Source organism: Heterodontus francisci, chromosome 5, assembly GCF_036365525.1.
Source record: "Heterodontus francisci isolate sHetFra1 chromosome 5, sHetFra1.hap1, whole genome shotgun sequence".
In the NCBI taxonomy this organism is placed as follows: domain Eukaryota; kingdom Metazoa; phylum Chordata; class Chondrichthyes; order Heterodontiformes; family Heterodontidae; genus Heterodontus; species Heterodontus francisci.
The window spans coordinates 145,464,452-145,484,403 of NC_090375.1; the positions used below are offsets into that span (position 1 = coordinate 145,464,452).

A 19,952-nucleotide genomic window follows, 5' to 3' on the forward strand; every position below is an offset into this window, starting at 1 on the left:
CCGCGGTCAACGGACATCTCTTAAGGCAGTCAAACTACGGCAGAAGAAAATGCAAACTACTAACCTTGCTTCAAAACATGGGAAGAGAAAAATTCTGGAAGGTGAAAACAATGCTCGACTCCAGTGACAACAGCTGCCCCCAACAAAGCTCAGCCCTGGTGGCCCATGAGCTAGCCAGACTAGTCCTTGATGATATAGCAGCCCTGAGTGAGGTCTGCTTCTCTGAGTAAGGTAGCCTAACCGAACACAACACTGGCTACACCCTCTACTGGTCATGTAGACCTCAAGGTGAACAACGCCTCTTCAGTGTCTGCTTCATGAAGAAGATTATTGCCACTAAACTTGCAAGCCTGCCAATCAGCCAGTCCGAACGCATCATGTCCCTCGCCTGCCCCTCCCAAGACCAGCAGCGTGCAACCCTCATCAGTGCTAATGCTCCAACCCTAAAGGCTAACCCAGCTGACAAAGATGAGTTCTACACTGATCTCTGTGAAGTCATCCAGAATGCCCCTCCCAAGGACTAAATTGTCGTCATTGGCGATTTCAACGCCAGAGTGGGCCGTGACAGCCTGGAATGGAAGGGAGTGCTCCAAAACCATGGTGTTGGAAACTGTAATGAAAACTGATGTTTACTCTTGGAACTCTGTGCAGAAAAGCAGCTGTCCATAACCAACACCTTCTTTCAACAAAAAGATTGCTTCAAGACTGCATAGAGCATCCCTGTTCTAAACACTGGCACCTGATAGATTACATCTTGGTGCGACAGTGTGACCTAAAGGATGTCCTGCATACTAGTCATGCCAAGTGCCGACTGTCATACAGACCCATCCGTTCGTTCGTTCATTCAAAGCTAAGCTTAAGCCCAAGAAGAGGCCTAGAGACAATCCATCAAAGAAACAAAGCAACCTGCAAACCTCATCTTGCAGAGATAGATATCAAGCAACCTTGCAGACTAGACTGGAGCATCCTGATCTCACTGCTGATTCCACTCCAGAAAAGCTCTGTGAACACATCAAACCTGCAGTACTAGATACTTCCAATGAGGTCATTGGACCCAGCACTAAGAAGAAGAGGGGTTGGTTTGATGAAAATGACAAGGAAATTCAAGTCCTGCTTAAAAATAAAATCAGCTCGTCGGGCCCAGCCAGCCAAGAGAATAAGACAGCCTACCGTCAAGCATGCAGCGCCCTTCAGTGTAAACTGAGGAGCATCCAAAATGACTGCTGGATTGCACTTGCAGGAAAAACTTAACTGTCTGCTGATACTGGCGACATAAGTTTCTAATGAAGCACTAAAATCTGTCTAGAAGTTGCAGGTACTTGTGCACTAAATAACCAACACCTGAAAATGTTAGGGCTGGTGCATTCAGGTGTAAGTGAATTTTTAACAGCATGATAAATATTAAATACAGCCAAGCAACCCCTCTGGTCATGAAAGTATAAGTATACAAGTTTGGAGTCTCATTCCTTCAGAATTTGAAGATTTTATTTTTAAAAAATCATACTTTGTAATCCCATCTTTCTTTCCCTCTTATTTTGCTTTCTGTACATGATTTTTCATTTGAATTAAATACTTTTAATATTTTGTGGTTTAGACTCTGTCTCAGGTGAGGATTCTTCAATTTGGTTGTAAAAGCACAATATTGCTTGCCCTGCTCTCTCTTGCCACAGATCCCTTTTTATAGAAGATGTCCTGCTGAAAAGGATCTCTAGAAACCTTGCTGCTTTCTGTGAATTGCTGCTCAAAAGCTTGCAAAAAGTCTTCAGGCAGCTATAAGAGTAGTGAACTGCAAGGGCCATTTCTTCACCACTGACTGACTGCAAAATCCAGCCTTTATCTTTCTCCCTGGAGACTGAACTCTAGCTGTACTTTTTCACCTTTTAAACTGGTATATCTTGCTTCCTGCTGATCCTTTACAATTAATATTGACAGGCAGAAAAAGTGGTTACTCATGCAGTCTGATGGTATTTAAAATTCATGGGTGTGCTGCATGTAGTCATGTTAACACCTTGATTTATATTGCGATAATCTTGGCCATGAAAGCTAGGTTTAAAAATATACATTGCAAAAAGAGCAGGTAGATATGTAACACAATAATCATGTATTCACTTTTTTTCTTCAGCCAATTTTGTGCCGTTTCTGTCTTCTCCACCACCACCCCTTTTTCCTCTCCCACCCCATACCTAAATAGGGCAAATCAAAGGCGTGCTGTATGACGCTGGCTGCCCTGATCAGATCATTTCTTGCTGTATATCCTGCAAATTTATGAACAGGCCTAAGGCTGCTGCTTTCGACCCTGGAAAGGGCCCAGTCTACCTCAAATTATCCTGGATGCATAATATATCCCAGAAATTTGAACCGGTGAAACAAGCTGTTTCACGCCACTACTATGCAGTAGCAACACGTATGGTCTTCGCCACTAACAAGATGCTGCTTTCAAACCAAAATGACGTCCCACCTATCGCACACATGAGTAATGTGATGTGTGAATTTCAGTGCCAGTGCAATGCTAGGCCGTACGTCCCAAAGACTGGTGGATTGTATCAAAAAACTTGTCCCTTTTGCTGTTTGCAATGGGCAAGGTACAGGCCGTACCCAACCAGCCTGTGCATGCAAAACTCAAAACAGTGTGCAACATTAGATGTGAATCTGTGATTAAACAACATTTGTTCAATAATCCCCAGTGTGATGAGCATTATGCTGATAATTTAAGATTCAGTGTGGTGCATTTGCGCATACTGAAAGCTACATATAATTAATGCACAGGGCCCTGTTCTTTGCAGACAGAAAGAACATGTACACACATTGTGCTTGTTACAGCTAAACAAAATAAGTGACAGCCATTGGTGGTTCATTCCTCCAGGACAATGCCTTGACCAATCAGTCAAGCTGCCTGGTTTAGATTTCAAATAAAGCTTGGCAGTTAACTATCAGTCACCGTAAACTGGTGCATTATCTATGGCAATGCCTCTACCAGAGTTCATTTGCCAACCAATCAGCGCACTCTTCTCATGCAGTATGTTATTTTCCCTTGCATTGATTATTGCATATTGTCCTGTTGAGTGCAAGACAAAAAACTTCAACATGTCTCTATTTTCAGCAATTTTCATTTCAGCATTCCTCCAACCAATGCTGTCACAGCATCCTAAGATCCAGGCTCAAGACCAGGCACCCCCAGACATGCTGTCTACCCCTCTCATCAGCAACACCGACTCTTATCTCAAAGCTGTCCTAGTCGCAATTCTGTTTTATCCTCCGCCTCCTCTGGCACTTTAGGAAAACATTTTTTCTTCCTTTTTCGCATGTCAGGGATTGCAAACTTCCACACGTACCTAGTATAGGCTGTTGGATAGCTGAATTTCAAATATCTCTTTTTTTTTTTCTCTCTTCCCTAATCTGGAATAATGAAGGTAGCGGTGCTTCCTGAGATCCTGCAAATTCAGTGGCAGGACCGGCACTCCAATATTGTCCCCTCTCAGGCCAACATCCCCAGTATCAAGACACTGGTCATGGCTAGTCAGTTATTCTGGGCGGGCCACATCGTCCACATGCCTGATGCAAGATTCCCAAAACAAGCTTTCTACTCTGAACTCTGTCATGGCAAGAGGCTACCAAGAAGGCAGAGGAAACGCTCCAAGGATGTCCTTAAAGCCTCCCTTTAAAAAAAAAAGTGACGTCTCCATCGATACGTGGGAATCTCTTGCCTGAAACTGCCCAAAATAGAGAAGAAACATCAGCAACAGTGCCAGCCAGTTCGAACAACTTCGACATGCCCAGGCAGTGAGCAAGTGCAAACAGCAGAAGGAGCGTTCGGAATTTCGAGCATCCCATTCACTCTCCTCACCAAACACTACCTGTCCCTGTGGCAGAGTGTGCGGATCCAGAATTGGACTATTCAGTCACCTAAGGACCCACAATCCTGGAGTGGAAGAAAGTCATCCTCATTCCCAAGAGACTGCCTAAGAAGAGGCGACTGCCCTGAATGCTACTTGGGCTGAAATTGGCTAACTCTGCAAACCAGGATAAAGTCTGGTACTCTTCTGGTGTGTATTGCTTAGCCACTCACTCGATAGGCTCCTAATCATCCAAGGAGTTGACTTTAACCATGCCTAAGTACACTGTGGGGGAATCTTAAGTTTTATATATTGTGGGATTGTTGGGTGGCAAGGTGCACAGAGAATCTAATTCTCTTATGCAAACTTTTGCAAATATATCATTGACCTGAACAAGCTTTCTTTTTAAAATATAAAAGCCTTGATGGTAAGCTTGAATCCTTCAGGTGGTTGAATGGATAAATATTGAGTTTTGCTTGATTTACCTTGTACAAAATGGTTTTGGAAGATTTTAATTGAAAGATTTCTTGATGGAGTGAGTTCTACACAGCATGTGCCTTGCACATTCTCTAGCATTGAAGTTAACATTCTTCCTGCTTTCCCCGCCACCGTCCCCCACCCCCCTTTCAATTTCTACACGCGCATGCGCAAATTTGGAATGGTCTTTTGCTAGTGTAATTGAGGGTTGCTTCCCTCCCAAATTTAAATTGAGGATGAGAAGAAGCAGACTCGATGGACTGGTCTCTTTCCATTCAGTGCTTTTATTTTCAAAACTAATTGCTATCTTCTATTTCCATGGCTCCTTGTGGTCTCATTTCTGTTTTAATTCCCCCCATCTTTTGGGATTTTATTTCTAGCCCACAACAGTACAGTTGCTTCTTTCATCTTGTCCAATCTCTTTTAACTCCCAATTTCTGATGGGCTACCTGCCAACTGTCTTTCCAATGGAGATGTTCCCTTTTCCCAATATTCACTCCATCCTTAAATATGCTGATTCATGCTGGTTTGATTCCATGGATACCAGCAGACCTTTGGCACATTATGACTCTTGGGTGTAAATGGTGACTGATGGCAGGCTATTCAATCATAGAGGCTCATCCTCAATGCATTCAGTCCCCCCTCACCCCCCATCATCCATTCCCATCTCTCCATTTCTGGCAGATATTACCAGATAGTGATGAGCAAGATTCCTGGCTTAATTTTGCTTCCAGTTCCCTCATTTCCACCAGTACAGAGATGTTGAGCCCAGTTGTAGTAACCCAACTGGATTGAAACTTGAACCTCTCTTGCTCCTTTATGGCTTAATTATACAGCCAACATCCCTAGCATATACACCTTACTGTGCCAGCAGCCCTTGAGATGACTTAACCATGTGAGCCGTATGGAAGATAGCAGGATTCCCAAGGATGCATTGTACAGCGAGCTCATCACTGGTATCAGACCCACCGGCCATCCATGTCTCCGCTTTAAAGATGTCTGCAAATGCGACCTGAGGTTCTGTGACACCTGACCACGAGTCATGGGAGTCTGTTGCCAGCGATCACCAGAGCTGGCTGACGACCATAAAGGTGGGGCTAAAGAGTGGCAAGTTGAAGAGACTTAGCAGTTGACAGGAAAAGAGACACAGGCGCAAGGAAAGAGCCAACTGTGTAACAGCCCCGACAACCAATTTTATCTGCAGCACCTGTGGAAGAGTCTGTCACTCTAGAATTGGCCTTTATAGCCACTCCAGGCGCTGCTTCACAAACCACTGACCACCTCTAGGCACTTGTCCATTGTCTCTCGACAAGGAGGCCAAAGAAGAATGTTTATTTTTCCCATGGAACCATCTGAAGCAGATTTGAAGCTTTTTACATTGGTCTGTTGTCTAACTTTCCTTAATGACTCTGATACCTCATCCAAATCACTGTCCAGCAACCACTGCTGAAAGCGGGCAGGATATGTCTGATGTCCCCTGCAGTCAAATAGCCTAATGTTAATGGCCTATGTTTACTGCCCTGAACATATATGAATAGCTTAGGCTATGTGGTGACGGAAAGAGAGAAGTGTTCAACTTAATGGTTTAAATTGTAACACAAGTTATTGAGTAACCAGTGTATTCCTCCTTTGGTAAAAATACATTTGTCATAGCTCATTAAAAATACTGTGATCGACTTATTTTCTTAAAGTAATAGGTGCAATTTACTCACCTGAGCCAAAATTGAATCGGGGGATTTCTTGGTGTGAGTAGCTTCAGATAACTGCGTGACATGTGGAAGAGAATATTGAAGAATGAGAGTTATGCACACCTTTTAACATGGCCATTGCCCTGTGATATGATCTATTGTATAATGTCAGGTAGTTTTGGTGGGTCTCAGGGCTGAGTCCCACTGCCCTGATACTGGCTTCAGTGGTGGAGTATGAGTCAGTGAATTGATTTATGTTTTTATAACTTGATATGTAGTGTAAAAAGTCAAATTGTATGGAAATATTAAAGGTTACTTGTATGGATATTTTTGCTGAATTAGTGGAATTTACTTGATTTGTTTTGAGGTTGATACTGTAGAGACACTAATTATCTTGCTGTTGTGTTTTTTTTGATCTGTAAATTGTTCACCTCGCTAAAAGTTTTATTGTTTTCAGGTGATACTGGGGCACCAAGTGGGAAAATTCAGGTGATTGAATGTCACATCAAATCTCCAGAAGTATGTCAAAGCAGAATTGGCAACCCTAATTCTAGATCACTTAGAAACTGAACAATTCCAGTGGTTATCTACCATATCCCATCCCTTCATTAATTTTAAACACCTCTCTTGAATCACCATCTGTTCTGATTTTAAAGGTTGAAGCCTTTTTTCCTCACACCAGGTAAAATTCTTGTGAATCTTAGCCACTCAATTGCCTCAAGATCCTTCCTATAAGATGAAGCCTAAAACTTTACACAATCTAACTGTTGTCTGTTTTATAGCGAATTGCCTTGCATTTTGATTTTTTTCCATAGGCAGTGCTACATTATTTTGGCCCTTACCATACATCAAGCTACTGCAATAAACTAAACTTAGCAAGTTGTACATTTTTCAGGAGCTTGCTGAAAGGGTACATTTAATTTACATGTCAGCACTGAATTTTATATTGCTACATCATAACTATCCAGGATTGAATAGGATTAGCTAATGGTCAGACTCTAAAATGTCAGCTCTCATGGTGCTGCAGTGAAGGGATTATAAAGTATAATAACCCTAAAGTTCCTGGGAATGCTTTTGGACATAACAATAAGACAAATATAGTCTATGCAAATAGAGGTAAAAGAAAGTAAAGGATCAATCAAACTAATTGGGAAGTCTACAGACCATTTAATAGTGGTAGAAAGGTGTCAAAAGAAATGCAAACATTGGGGAAATTTAGTTTTTCAAAAAAAAACATGGGTGATTTCAACTAACCTTAAATTAATCGGCCAGAGAGGTTGGTAAAGGGGATAATGGAATTCCTACAATGTACACAGGGCTACTTTCTGACCAAGTATGTAAACTGCCTTCTTTCTTTCCTAGAAGCATCACTGGCAAGGCCAGTGTTTGTTGCTCATCCCTTGCCAACAAGGGCGCATTTGGTACTGGGTTTAATAATGGGGAATGGATTAGAACAGCTAAGAGAAGTAAAAGTAGGGGAACATCTAGATAATAGCCATAATACACACTAAGATAATTGAGCAGGACATTAGTATGAAGAAAACTGGAACACTAGATTGGAGAAAAGGTGTTTGTTTTTGGGGGGATGAGAATATAACTTGGTGGGGTGAGGAATAAAATGGGCCACAATATTAGCAAACAATGGTGTAAAACAGCAATGAGAAACAGTGCTCAACAGATGAATGAAGACATGAGGGAAAAAATTGATGGTAAGGGAAGAGACGTATACTAAGTAAATGCACAGCAGGGGAGAGTATGAACAAAGAGTACAAAGAGGTTAAGAGAAATTTAAAGAATTAGGGAGGCAAAGAGGAGCTATGAAATTATCAAGGAAATAAAACAAAATAGTAAAATACAGTACAGGCACAATTTTTAAAAAAGGAAAGTTGGGATTGGAATAAGGACACTATGAGATGCAGAGAACAAAATTGCCAACAGTAATAGCAGACTGGCAGAGCATTAATTACTTCAGTATTTACTAGGGAGACAGATCAGGTGGACATGGCATCTGAAGATGAAATTAGAAATTGTGTGCATTTAAAGTGAAAAGAAATATTGATCAGACTCAGAATAAATCCTTCTGGTCTGGATAGATTACAGCTTCCCATTTTAAAAGTACCTGGGAAAGAGCTAGCAGAGATATTACACATATCTAATAATTTGCTTGAAAAAGGTGTAGTGCCAGAGGACTGGCAGATAGCTCTTCTTTCGCCTCCTTATCTCGAAAGACAATGGGTAAGCGCCTGGAGGTGGTCAGTGGTGTGTGGAGCAGCGCTTGGAGTGGCTATAAAGGCCAATTCTAGGGTGACAGGCTCTTCCACAGGTGCTGCAGAAAAATTTGTTTGTCGAGGCTGTTACACAGTTGGCTCTCCCCTTGCGCCTCTGTCTTTTTTCCTGCCAACTGCTAAGTCTCTTCGACTCGCCACATTTTAGCCCCACCTTTATGGCTGCCCGCCAGCTCTGGCGAACGCTGGCAACTGACTCCCACGACTTGTGATCAATGTCACAGGACTTCATGTCGCGTTTGCAGACGTCTTTAAAGCGGAGCCATGGACGGCCGGTGGGTCTGATACGAGTGGCGAGCTCGCTGTACAATGTGTCTTTGGGGATACTGCCATCTTCCATGCGCCTCAGATGGCCAAGCCATCTCAAGCGCCGCTGACACAGTAGTGTGTATAAGCTGGGGATGTTGGCCGCTTCGAGGCAGAGAGCTAACAATGCCTATATTTAAGGGAGATAGAACAATGAGTGCTGTAAAAAGTACTTTTACCTTTTGAGCCGGCAGCTTCTGCACCTCTCTGCCAGGTTTCCCAACCCTGGAAAACCCAATTGCACTGTGGGAGCCTGGTTTAAATGTTGAAGCATCCCATCTCTCCAAGATGGAGCACTCACATGCCAAGAAACTTGGCAACATGAAAATGGTGGTAGTCGCATAAATGGTGAGTTGGGAACACATTCCCCACTTTAGAATTTTTAACCTCTTCCTCTTCCATTGACCCTATCTTGGAAGTCATGGGGGTTAATATCGAGGCCTATATATAACCCATGTAGTATTTCTAAATCTGCTCCTTGGGTAGCTAAGTCAAATAACTTATTTTGTATTAAATATTATGAAGTCTAATAGTTCCATTTTTAATACTCGTGCAGTAGTACTGCATCATAGTTTGCTTGAATCTAAGTCTTGGTAATGACTTTGTTTTGATTCAGATTATCTGTAACTACTTAACCTTGTTCTGTCACTTTTTTTAACTGCTGGAGGATACATAGCTGTTGGCAGATTATTTGAGTTTTCTTAAAAACAGATAAAACCTGTTTTAAGTGTGGAATATTTTTGAGGTGTCCTAAACTCCCATTTTATCATTGGATTTAGAATGCACAAAACAAAAGTTTCTTGCATTGCTTGCTTCTTGAGGCTCAATTCAGACACCTTTTTTTAGAACTATTGTTTGAAAAACCCATGCACCTTTTAAAGCACAGGCTGATAATTAGTCAATAAAATGGCAAGTTTTATATTTAACTATTGAAAATATTGGCACATTACTGTAATCAGCTACTCGTGTAACTTTCCATGCTCTCTCTCTCATTGATTTGAATGCTAATTTTTAATCAATTTCCTAAAACTTCATTTTAGGTCATAAAATTAAAAATTTAGAACATCATGGACAAGAGAATACATGTAAGACTGTGCGATACTGATGCGTGAAATCACAATAGATTTATTCTGGAGTGAAGCTTTTATGGTGGCCAAAGTGAACTTTTTGGAGGCTCTTCCTTTCATAGTGAATCAGTAGCTTTGCTCCTTTCTCAGAATTAATTAACTTGTTGCATTTTCAGAGCTCCCTGTATCAAGGTATAGTTGTTAATTTGATACGTTGCCTGAAGAAATAAATTGTGTTTGCTAATTAAAGGTTGAATCGTTTCTATAGCTGGAAGTTTATGCAAACCCCCCCCCCAAAACTTGCAGTGGCCTAAAATTGAGTGGGAGGTAGGGGCTGCCGTTTCAATCACCTTCCAGCTGCAATTTTATGGGCGGAGGTGACAAACTGTCTGCCTGCCCCAAGCCAATTAATGCCACTTAAAGGGCCTCCTCCCACTGCCACTAGAATATTTACCAGTGGTGGGGGGGGGCGTTCAGTAATTCAGAAGGCTGCCCTATAAAATGTTGTGGGCTGTGGGGGACCCTCCTGATTGGGCACGCTGTGACACAAGGCGCCTCCCCCCACCAGGGCCTAGCTGATGGCCCCATGCGCTTACTTTTGGAGAATACGTAGCATTCCAGGACCACCTCCATGTTGCTGCAGGAACTGAAGAGCTGCCGGCAACTCTTGGAGGCGGGACTTCCTGCCTCAGAGGGGTAGAAGTCCCAACTAAGGGCCTGGGCCACGTAAAAATCACCAGCCTGGCTTCCGGGCCTGGAGAAGGTGGGCTCGCCACTGACTTTCTGTTGCTGGGCAGGGCCTCCGGCCTATGTCTCTGTGTGCTTGACAGTGGTTCTTCTCTCCCGTCCCCAATGTGGGAGAACCTGATGGTTTAGGAGCAGTTGTTTGTGTGTAGCTATTGATCACACATAATGCAAAAATATACATCCCAAATTTTAATTAGGGTAGTAAGATAGCTCAGTTTTCAAGTTCCATTTTCCTTTTCTACTTGATGGTTTGGGATTGAGATGCACATTAACTAAAATTACAGGTTAATAAGTATCTAAAATAAGTTATAAGGAAACCACACAGAACACTGCCATCTGCCAAGGACAACTATTTCCCATGACCCTGCTGAAGATTGGAGTGTTGCTTCATCACGAAACCTTCGCCCAAACCCCACCAGATTAGAAATACAAGTTTTTTTTTAAAGTTCGTAATCTCCATAGTGTCATGAATTGCAATATCCAACAACATAATTAGAAGCTGATTTTAAATGTGGGCTTTTATTTTAATTGCCTTTGTGGCTTCGTGGATGTAGTTGCGTAGCCAAAATAAGTTAAGTGGTGACATGCATGCACGAAATGACGTTCTCAATGAATATGCTGATCTGCCCGAGTGAAGTTTGGTTTAGTTCTGTTTTAAATTAAATGATCTGCATGAACTTGTAAGGGTCCTTTTTGAACAAACAGTTTATAACTAATTGTTTTTTTTAAGTTTAATTTTAAAGAACATTTTGAAACCAAATTAATCTTGCTCAGTCTTACTAAAAAAAAATTCTCTTAATAGGACACTTTTGCATCAGTCTGCCAGCTGACCTTTGGAATGTATACACAAACATAACCGCCTACAGTTTCTCATTTAACATCACTGGGAGATTGTATATCCACATTCAGCTTTATTATGATAAAGATGATGCAATAGTGTAATTGCTACTGCAAATGCTTGGACCTGATTGACCTAGACCTATTTACTTCTGACAACCACCTTGGGCTTATCCCAGAAATGCTGAATGTCTGTCTGTGTTGTTCCTCTGCCTCCTATGTATCCGAAATCAACATTGTTTATTTTTATGTTCTAATATTGCCTATCTCTTCCCCTACTGGCATAAGACTGTTTGTTTGTTTTTCCTCCAACACTATCCTTGATGGAAGCTGTGCTTCCTTGCTGCACCCTATCAAACTGACTTTAAAATCCTCTTGACTTCAGATCCCTACATAACCTTGCCCCTGTGTAATTTCCCCCAGATGTGCATCTGTGCTACACTCTTCACTTTCACTGCAGCCTGCTCTTGTTTACTGCTCCCATCAATGGTCCCTTATTCAGCCACTATGTCCATGTACTCAAATGTTTTTTTTTTTTTGCCCAGTGCCTTTTTGCCTTGTCACCTCTCCCTGCTTTCAAAGGCTTACTGAAGATACTTCTCTTCAATTGTGCTTTGATTCCCTACACCCCTTAATTTCTTCCCATTTTGGAATCTAACTTTTGTCCATTTGAATGGGATGTCAGTCTGCGCATAAGCATCTTGCATTCATAGATAAGCTATTCATTCGATCTCCATGAAAATATGTTGGGAATTGAAACCCAATAGCTGGCAATTTCTCTAAGAAATTAATAAAATCCTCCAAATCTTTGCCAAGTCTTCAGTGCACAAATTGCAAATTTATACCAGATAATTCCCTGTGCCCCACTGTACTGGTCATAATCATCACAGCACAGAAGGAGGCCATTCGGCCCATCAATTCCATGCTGGCTGTCTGTAAAGCAATCCAGTCAGTCTCTATCCTTGCAAGTTTATTTCCCTCCATTGCCCATCCAATTTCCTTTTTTGAAGTCGTTGGTTGCCTCTGCTTCCACCACCCTTGTAGGCAATGCGTTCAAGGTCATTACCACTTTTTAATGTTTTTTAAAAAAAAAGTTCTTCCTGTCATTCCACGAGCCTGCCCTCCCCCCACCACCACCAGCCTGGCATCTCTTACCCAAAACCAGAAATCCTGTGTCCCTGTACCACTTGCATGTCAAACACCTACATTCAAGTAGCTTAAAAAGTCAAGATCTTTGGAAACTTTTTGGTAGATATGACTCGTGTTTTCCTAATTGACAGGAACTGGAAATAGGATTATGAATTTTTGCCAATAGTAATATCGGGTTCATTGTCAAGTGCAGTGACATTTTCATAATGTACTGTTATTTCATTGCCTTGATTAATGAATATGCAAGCTTTCACCTAGGATTTTCTATAATGATACTAATCTGGAATCTCTTGCCTCAGCTAAATATCAGGAATACCAAGCTTGCAGTCTTTGGCCCCTGCAACAAACTCTGCTTTCTGTGCCATTGGCTTGACTCGCCCTCTCTGGCCATTGCCATGGGCTGAACTGGACTGTCCTCAAGCTCAGTGTCCTAATTGACCTTGCATCCTCTTCATTAACAAACTGCTAAATTCTATCTCCATAACATGCCATGCACCTGCCTCTACCTGAGCCCAACTACCACTGAAACCTTGATGTCTGCCTTCAGACCTTCAAACTCACTATGTTGTATCTTACCAACTCCTATCCTTCATCATCCATAAATTCCAGCTCATCCCAAATCTTTTTCATATTTTGTTCAACTATCATCTGTATCCATTTTGACTTGCATTAGCTCTTGGCTTCCCAACACTGCAAACTTAAAATTCTTGCCTCTGTCTTTAAATTCTGTGGTACCTGGCCCCATCTGTGCCACATCCTACCAACTTTCTTTCTTCCCTTGCTTTTCACTGAAATCTCTGTGTTCCTTGATTCTGGCCTTGTGCAATAGTCACCTGCCACCCCACCCCTCCAACATTGCCGCACATTGGCAGCTGTACCTTTTAGCCACCTAGATCTGATTTACTGCAATTCCCTTCCTAAGACTCTTGCCCTGTCAACTGCCTCCCATCCTTTTTTAGGTACCTTCTGAAATCCAACTCTTCAACTTTGCTTTTGATCACCTCTCCTAATTACACCTTCCTTTTGGCTCAGGTTCTGTTTCTTATGCCTCTGAATACTTCAGCATGTATAGTGCTTTAACACACAAATGCAAGGAGCTGTAATGGGAGGAACATTTGTTTTAGAAAAACAAAGTTGTAGTCTGAAACTAAATGAAAACTGGAATTTCCAGTTAAAGGGTTAACTGAAGAAGGTAGCTACAAACAGATGGCCTAATGACAAAAGGTTTAAGTGCTGTTCTACTGAACTATGGAGAGCTTGACTTGATTTCTCACATGGAGTTGTACACTGTGCTAGGGCTTGCCATGCAATGTCTTCATATTTTATTTAGATTTGAAAATATGACAAGACTTCCTGGTTCACCTGTCAGTTTTTCTGGGGTTTTTTTTAGGGTGGTTGTGTGTGCACGTGCGTGTGTGTGTCCAGTCTCTGATCGCAAACGCACTATCTACAAGAGGTCCTAAGCAGGATGAATTCTTGCAAGCTGGGAAGGAGAATTGGAAAGTGCTATGGGCTACTATTTTCTATTTAAAGCATCTTGTTGGAGAGCAGCAGAAGTTGAGGAGCATGTGTAGTCCTCTTGGTAAATGATATAGTTTGTGGAAACTTAAGCATGTTGAGAAGGAAAGTATTATTGCCTCAATTTAGCACTGGTGCTTTTTTTTTAGTATCAAATCAACTTTACGAGGATTGAGAAGCCATAGCTTTAGCGTCTCATTAATTCTTCCCCACCAGTCACTTGGCTATCTAGTCATTACATTAGTTTTCCTCATAATTGGACAATGCTAGGCTTTAGTTTCTGATCATCCTTCATTGTCTTCAACTCTTGTGCAAAATCTGCTGTGCGCTCAGTTTTAAATGACTGCTCACTCCCATTATTTCTACAAAGTGAAGTCAGCACAGTTAATTTTTTTTTAAATTCATTCATGGTATGTGGGCAACACTGGCCAGGCCAGCATTTATTGCCCATCCCTAATTGCCCTTGAGAAGGTGATGAGCTGCCTTCTTGAATCGCTGCAGTCCATTTGGGGTAGGTATACCCACAGTGCTGTTAGGAAGGGAGTTCCAGGATTTTGACCCAGCGACAGTGAAGGAACGGCTATATATTTCCAAGTCAGGACGGTGTGTGACTTGAAGGGGAACTTGCAGGTGGTGGTGTTCCCATTTATTTGCTGCCCTTGTCCTTCTAGTTGGTAGATGTCACGGGTTTGGAACGTGCTGTCTAAGGAGCCTTGGTGAATTGCTGCAGTGCATCTTGTAGATGATGCACACTGCTGCCACTTTGCGTCAGTGGTGGAGGGAGTGAATGTTTGTAGATGGGCTGCCAATCAAGCGGGCTGCTTTGTCCTGGATGGTGTTGAGCTTCTTGAGTGTTGTTGAAGCTGCACCCATCCAGGCAAGTGGAGAGTATTCCATCACACTCCTGACTTGTGTCTTGTAGATGGTGGACGGGCTTTGGGGAGTCAGGAGGTGAGTTACTCGCCTCAGAATTCCTAGCCTCTGACCTGCTCTCGTAGCCGCAGTATTTATATGGCTACTCCAGGTCAGTTTCTGGTCAATGGTAGCCCCTAGGATGTTTGTTGTGGGGGATTCAGTGATGGTAATGCTGTTGAATGTCATGGGGAGATGGTTAGATTCTCTCTTGGAGATGGTCATTGCCCGGCACTTGTGTGGCGCGAATGTTACTTGCCACAACTCAGCCCAAGCTGAGTTGTCCAGGTCTTGCTACATTTCTACACGGACTGCTTAAGTATCTGTCACAATGGTGCTGAACATTGTGCAACATCAGCGAACATCCCCACTTCTGACCTTATGATTGAAGGAAGGCCATTGATGAAGCAGCTGATGATGGTTGAGCCCAGGGCACTATGCTGAGGAACTCTTGCAGTGATGTCCTGGAGCTCAGATGATTGACCTCCCACAACCATCTTCCTTTGCGCTAGGTATGACTCCAGCCAGCGGAGGGTTTTCCCCCTGATTCCCATTGACCTCAGTTTTGCTAGGGCTCCTTGATGCCATACTCAGTCAAATGTTGCCTTGATGTCAAGGGCAGTCACTCTCACCTCACTTCTTGAGTTCAGCTCTTTTGTCAATGTTTGAACCAAGGCTGTAATGAGGTCAGGAGCTGAGTGGCCCTGGCGGAACCCAAACTGAGCAGGTTATTGCTAAGCAAGTGCTGCTTGATGGCACTGTTGATACCTTCCATCACTTTACTGATGATTGAGAGTAGGCTGATGGGGCGATATTTGGCCGGGTTGGACTTGTCCTGCTTTTTGTGTACAGGACATACCTGGGCAATTTTCCACATTGCAGGGTAGATGCCAGTGTTGTAGCTGTACTGGAACAGCTTGGCTCGGGGCGCGGCAAGTTCTGGAGCACAGATCTTCAGTACTATTGCCGGAATATTGTCAGGGCCCATAGCTTTTGCAGTATCCAGTGCCTTCAGTCGTTTCTTGATATCACGCGGAGTGAATCGAATTGGCTGAAGTCTGGCATCTGTGATGCTGGGGACTTCAAAAGGAGGCCGAGATGGATCATCAACTCGGCACTTCTGGCTGAAGATTGTTGCAAATGCTTCAGCCTTATCTTTCGCACTGACGTGCTGGGCTCCCCCATCATTGAGGATGGGGATATTTGTGGAGCCACCTCCTCTAGTTAGTTGTTTAATTGTCCACCACCATTCATGGCTGGATGTGGCAGGACTGCAGAGCTTCAATCTGATCTGTTGGTTATGGGATCGCTCAGCTCTGTCTATTGCATGCTGCTTGCGCAGTTTGGCATGCAGATAGTCCTGTGTTGTAGCTTCACCAGGTTTTATACAGTATTTCTCTCGTACTACATTTGCATGTTTTTGGAGTTACCTGGGGGGGCTAACTAAATTTTTGCATTGGGCATTTTATCTTCAAAATGAAGAATTTTACTCATTTTCTCACTCGCTGGGATGTGACTTGTTGGGAATGTTTTCATAGTTGCCCTCTGCAACCTTATTGAATCGGCTATTGCCTCAGCAGTAATTAACTAGGTCATTGAATTAAAGGGATGTTATTGGTGAACCTGAGTCTGTCTGCTCCTGATCTACATCTCTGCCTAATCACTGCATGGCATTTGGGAGCTGCCGCTAATTACAGTGCCATTACAGTTGAGAATTCTTGGAAGGGTATGGATCAAACCTGGGACCATTTGAAGCTCTGGCTCAGCAACACTCTGCCTTATCCAGCTAAACTATGAGAGGAACCAGAAGTTGGAGGTTTTTGGTAGCTATTGGGGTTCTGATCATTTGTGCCCGGACTGTCATAGAGCTTGTGGTTCAATTCCGTGATAAATATTTCTCTTTATCTTAAAACAAAAATTGCATCCAAAAGATTGATTATGGAATGATCTTAAGATGTTTGCTAAAACTTTTTTAATCAACTGCTATTAATAGTGTTTATTTATTTATTTAGAGATACAGCACTGAAACAGGCCCTTCGGCCCACCGAGTCTGTGCCGACCAAGAACCACCCCTTTTATATTAACCCTACAGTAATCCCATATTCCCTACCACATACCTACACTAGGGGCAATTTACAATGGCCAATTTACCTATCACCTGCAAGTCTTTGGCTGTGGGAGGAAACCAGAGCACCCGGCGAAAACCTACGTGGTCACAGGGAGAACTTGCAAACTCCGCGCAGGCAGTACCCAGAATTGAACCCGGGTCCCTGGAGCTGCGAGGCTGCGGTGCTAACCACTGCGCCACTGAGAATGTGTAATTTTTTTCCACAATTGCTGGGTTGTAGTGCAGCAAGACTTTAGTAATAATTGATGCCCTTAGTTGTGTTTTTCTTTTAAATCTGAATACTGTTCATAATGGCCACTTTCTTTAATTGCAGGATTTTGTCTATCACTTCGTTGCCTTTGTGTTCTACTTTGGAGCATCAGTTCTTGAAGCTGCAACAACAGCTGCAGCTGTAGAACGCGAGTCCATCAATGCAACGACAGCTATTTTTGTAACAGTTCTAGATTTTCGGCAGTACGCTATAAATGTTGTTGCTACGGTAAGTTTTTTTTTTATTTGTAATTTCTTCCAATACAAGGTGTTTAAGGTATTAAGTAATCTAATTATATATTGTAGCTTTCAAAGTAAGTATATTATCCAAATCCAGTGTTGCTTATGGGTATTTGGAGCACGTGATATTTAACCACTATGGTACAGCTGTTCTTAACTTTTTAAAGTTTGCCTGTGAGGAGGTGATTCAATATGCAATTGCAGCTGTTTTGGAAATTCCTGAGTTTTATTTACTGTTTTGGTCAGAAGGACACCATGAAAAAATTCTCAACTTTTATATCTTAAGGCTGAGATGTCTAAGTAACACACAACTAATAAATATATATTTCAGAACAGTAACTTTTGAATCTCTAATAAATAATCTCTTGAATGGAAGATTAATTCTCCTTCAGATGCATTTGTTAAAATAATAGGGATAATACCAGATTTTCGAGTACACTAACTTTTATATATTTGCTCTTGTACTTTTTTTTTAGTCAACCTCAATTCTTGATGCTGTACTCTCATGTAATTTACTTGCATACGATCATTTTTAAATGTTCAGGGAAGTAACACTTCCCAATGTCCAGGAAACCTAAGCTAAGACGCACTGAGTGGTAGCTTGGCACATGTCCTCCAATACCACTTCAGCTGCTAGCATGTAAGAAATTTTGGTTTGAAGGTAGAATATAAAGTATTTGGGCCCAAGTCGAGATATGCAAGTTTCATTGTAAAATGATTTCCCTAATATATTAAACATGGAGGTTGAACATGACCTCTAAGGAATGAAAACAAATTGCAAGTTCGGTGTGACCCAAGTTTGCTCAACTACTGTGGGTGTAGTTAGACAGAAGAACTAAATTCTTAACATCAATGTCTTCTTGGGTTCAGTAGTGTCTGTCACTCACTACCTTAAGCAGTCTGATTGCTTTTTTCTCCCCCATAGAAGTTGACTGTCAGTCCTGTATTTGATAGTGTGATAGCAGAATCTGGTTATGTAACAACCCCCTTGTGATCTGGACAGGATCGCATATTTTATGCACGTGTAGTCCTTTTTTTAATCTCTGTGTACCAAGTTAATACCAGGTGAGTTGTCGCTTGGTTTGGTTTGTAAACTGCTTTAGTCAACGGTGACTGAAGTATACACAACACTTGAGTATGATAGTCAATTGGTGCAATTAGTTCAACTTCTATTTATATACTGTTAGGAAAAGAACAGTGATCCACTAGCCAACTTTGTTAAAAACGCAAGCTCTCCTTGACAGTGGCAACCGTTATATGCTCACTGCCTCCTTCACCTGACTGACTCGGATGTCTATATTGATTCTTTAAAAAGCATTCCTTCAAAGAAATTTGTCAATGCCAGGGGACATCTAGTGCCTTACGTGACCAGACATTGTTAATGAATGGGTCATTGTTTGGCATCTGTGCAAAACAGCTGCCTGTTCAGCATTTCAATTAACATTTTTTTTCCAAAAATATACTTTATTAAAATTTGTAAAAATAATTTAAATTTGACATTACATTAAGTGCAATACAGATCACTTTTAATACAGTACATGAGGTGTCTCACTACACTTGCCTTTTACAGTTATTTACAAAGTACTTTCTTTACATTTCACGTCAATCATTCTCTGCAAACAGCATGAGGGATTTAACATGGTTTCCAGCCCCTCTCTATACAATGGCTGGAGGGTCTTGCACAGTGGCCTTTCCCCATTGAGCCTTTGTGGCAGCTGCCCCGAGCTTTACTGTGTCCTTGGCACATTCCAAGGTCTAGGACCAATTGCTAAGTCTGCAACACTGTCATATTTACACTGGAAAACCAAGTTTCGGGCCGACAGAAGTGCGTCTTTCACAGAGCTGGTGGTCCTCCAACAGTAGTTGATGTTTATCTTGTGCATCCCTGGGAACAGCCAATAGAGCACTGAGTCCTGTGTTAGAGCTGCTTTGGATGAGAAACAGAAACTACTGCACCTCTTTCCAGAAGGGAATGGGCAACGGTCTCTTACCCATCACAGCCACTTCGAGCGAAGTGTGCTGCGACAGTGTGACGCTGGGTGTGCAGGAAAGATCTGGGGATGGCCCTTCTCGCCACCAGTCAAGCTATGTCTTGGTACTTGTTTAAAAGTTCTGGCGATGAGGCATTCTGCCAAATGGGTTTAACCGTCTGCTCAAGGAACTGTCCAACAGGATCCACCATCTCCTTTTCCTGCAGGGCCTTGAGGACATTGTTTGCAGACCACTGTCTGATGGATTTGTGGTCAGAGATGTTTCTCTGTACAAAACTTTCCACGAGGGACAGGTGGTCCTGCACAGTCCAACTGAATGGAGCATCCCAGGCAACATGGCCAGACCTATCCTTTGCAACACCAGGAACAGATAGAACCTCCGCATGTAGTGACTCATGGTTTTTGCTAATTTTAAATTATGACGTCTGGTTAATGACTCGCTTGCAACTAGGAATCCTGCAATTTTGAATATCTAAGTTTCCCTTTAAACTTCTTTGCTGCAAGGAGAACAATCCCAGCTTCTCC

At 42.3% G+C, this 19,952-nt stretch overlaps 1 protein-coding gene across 1 annotated transcript in view; it reads left to right on the forward strand.

The window, feature by feature from the left end:
• The window catches only part of mal2 (mal, T cell differentiation protein 2), a 47,610-nt gene that overhangs the window by 20,716 nt on the left and 6,942 nt on the right, over positions 1–19,952 (forward strand). The window contains exon 3 of the mRNA XM_068032196.1: positions 17,261–17,425. Within this exon, the coding sequence (XP_067888297.1) occupies positions 17,261–17,425 (165 nt within the window). The remainder of the gene's footprint in view (positions 1–17,260; positions 17,426–19,952) is intronic.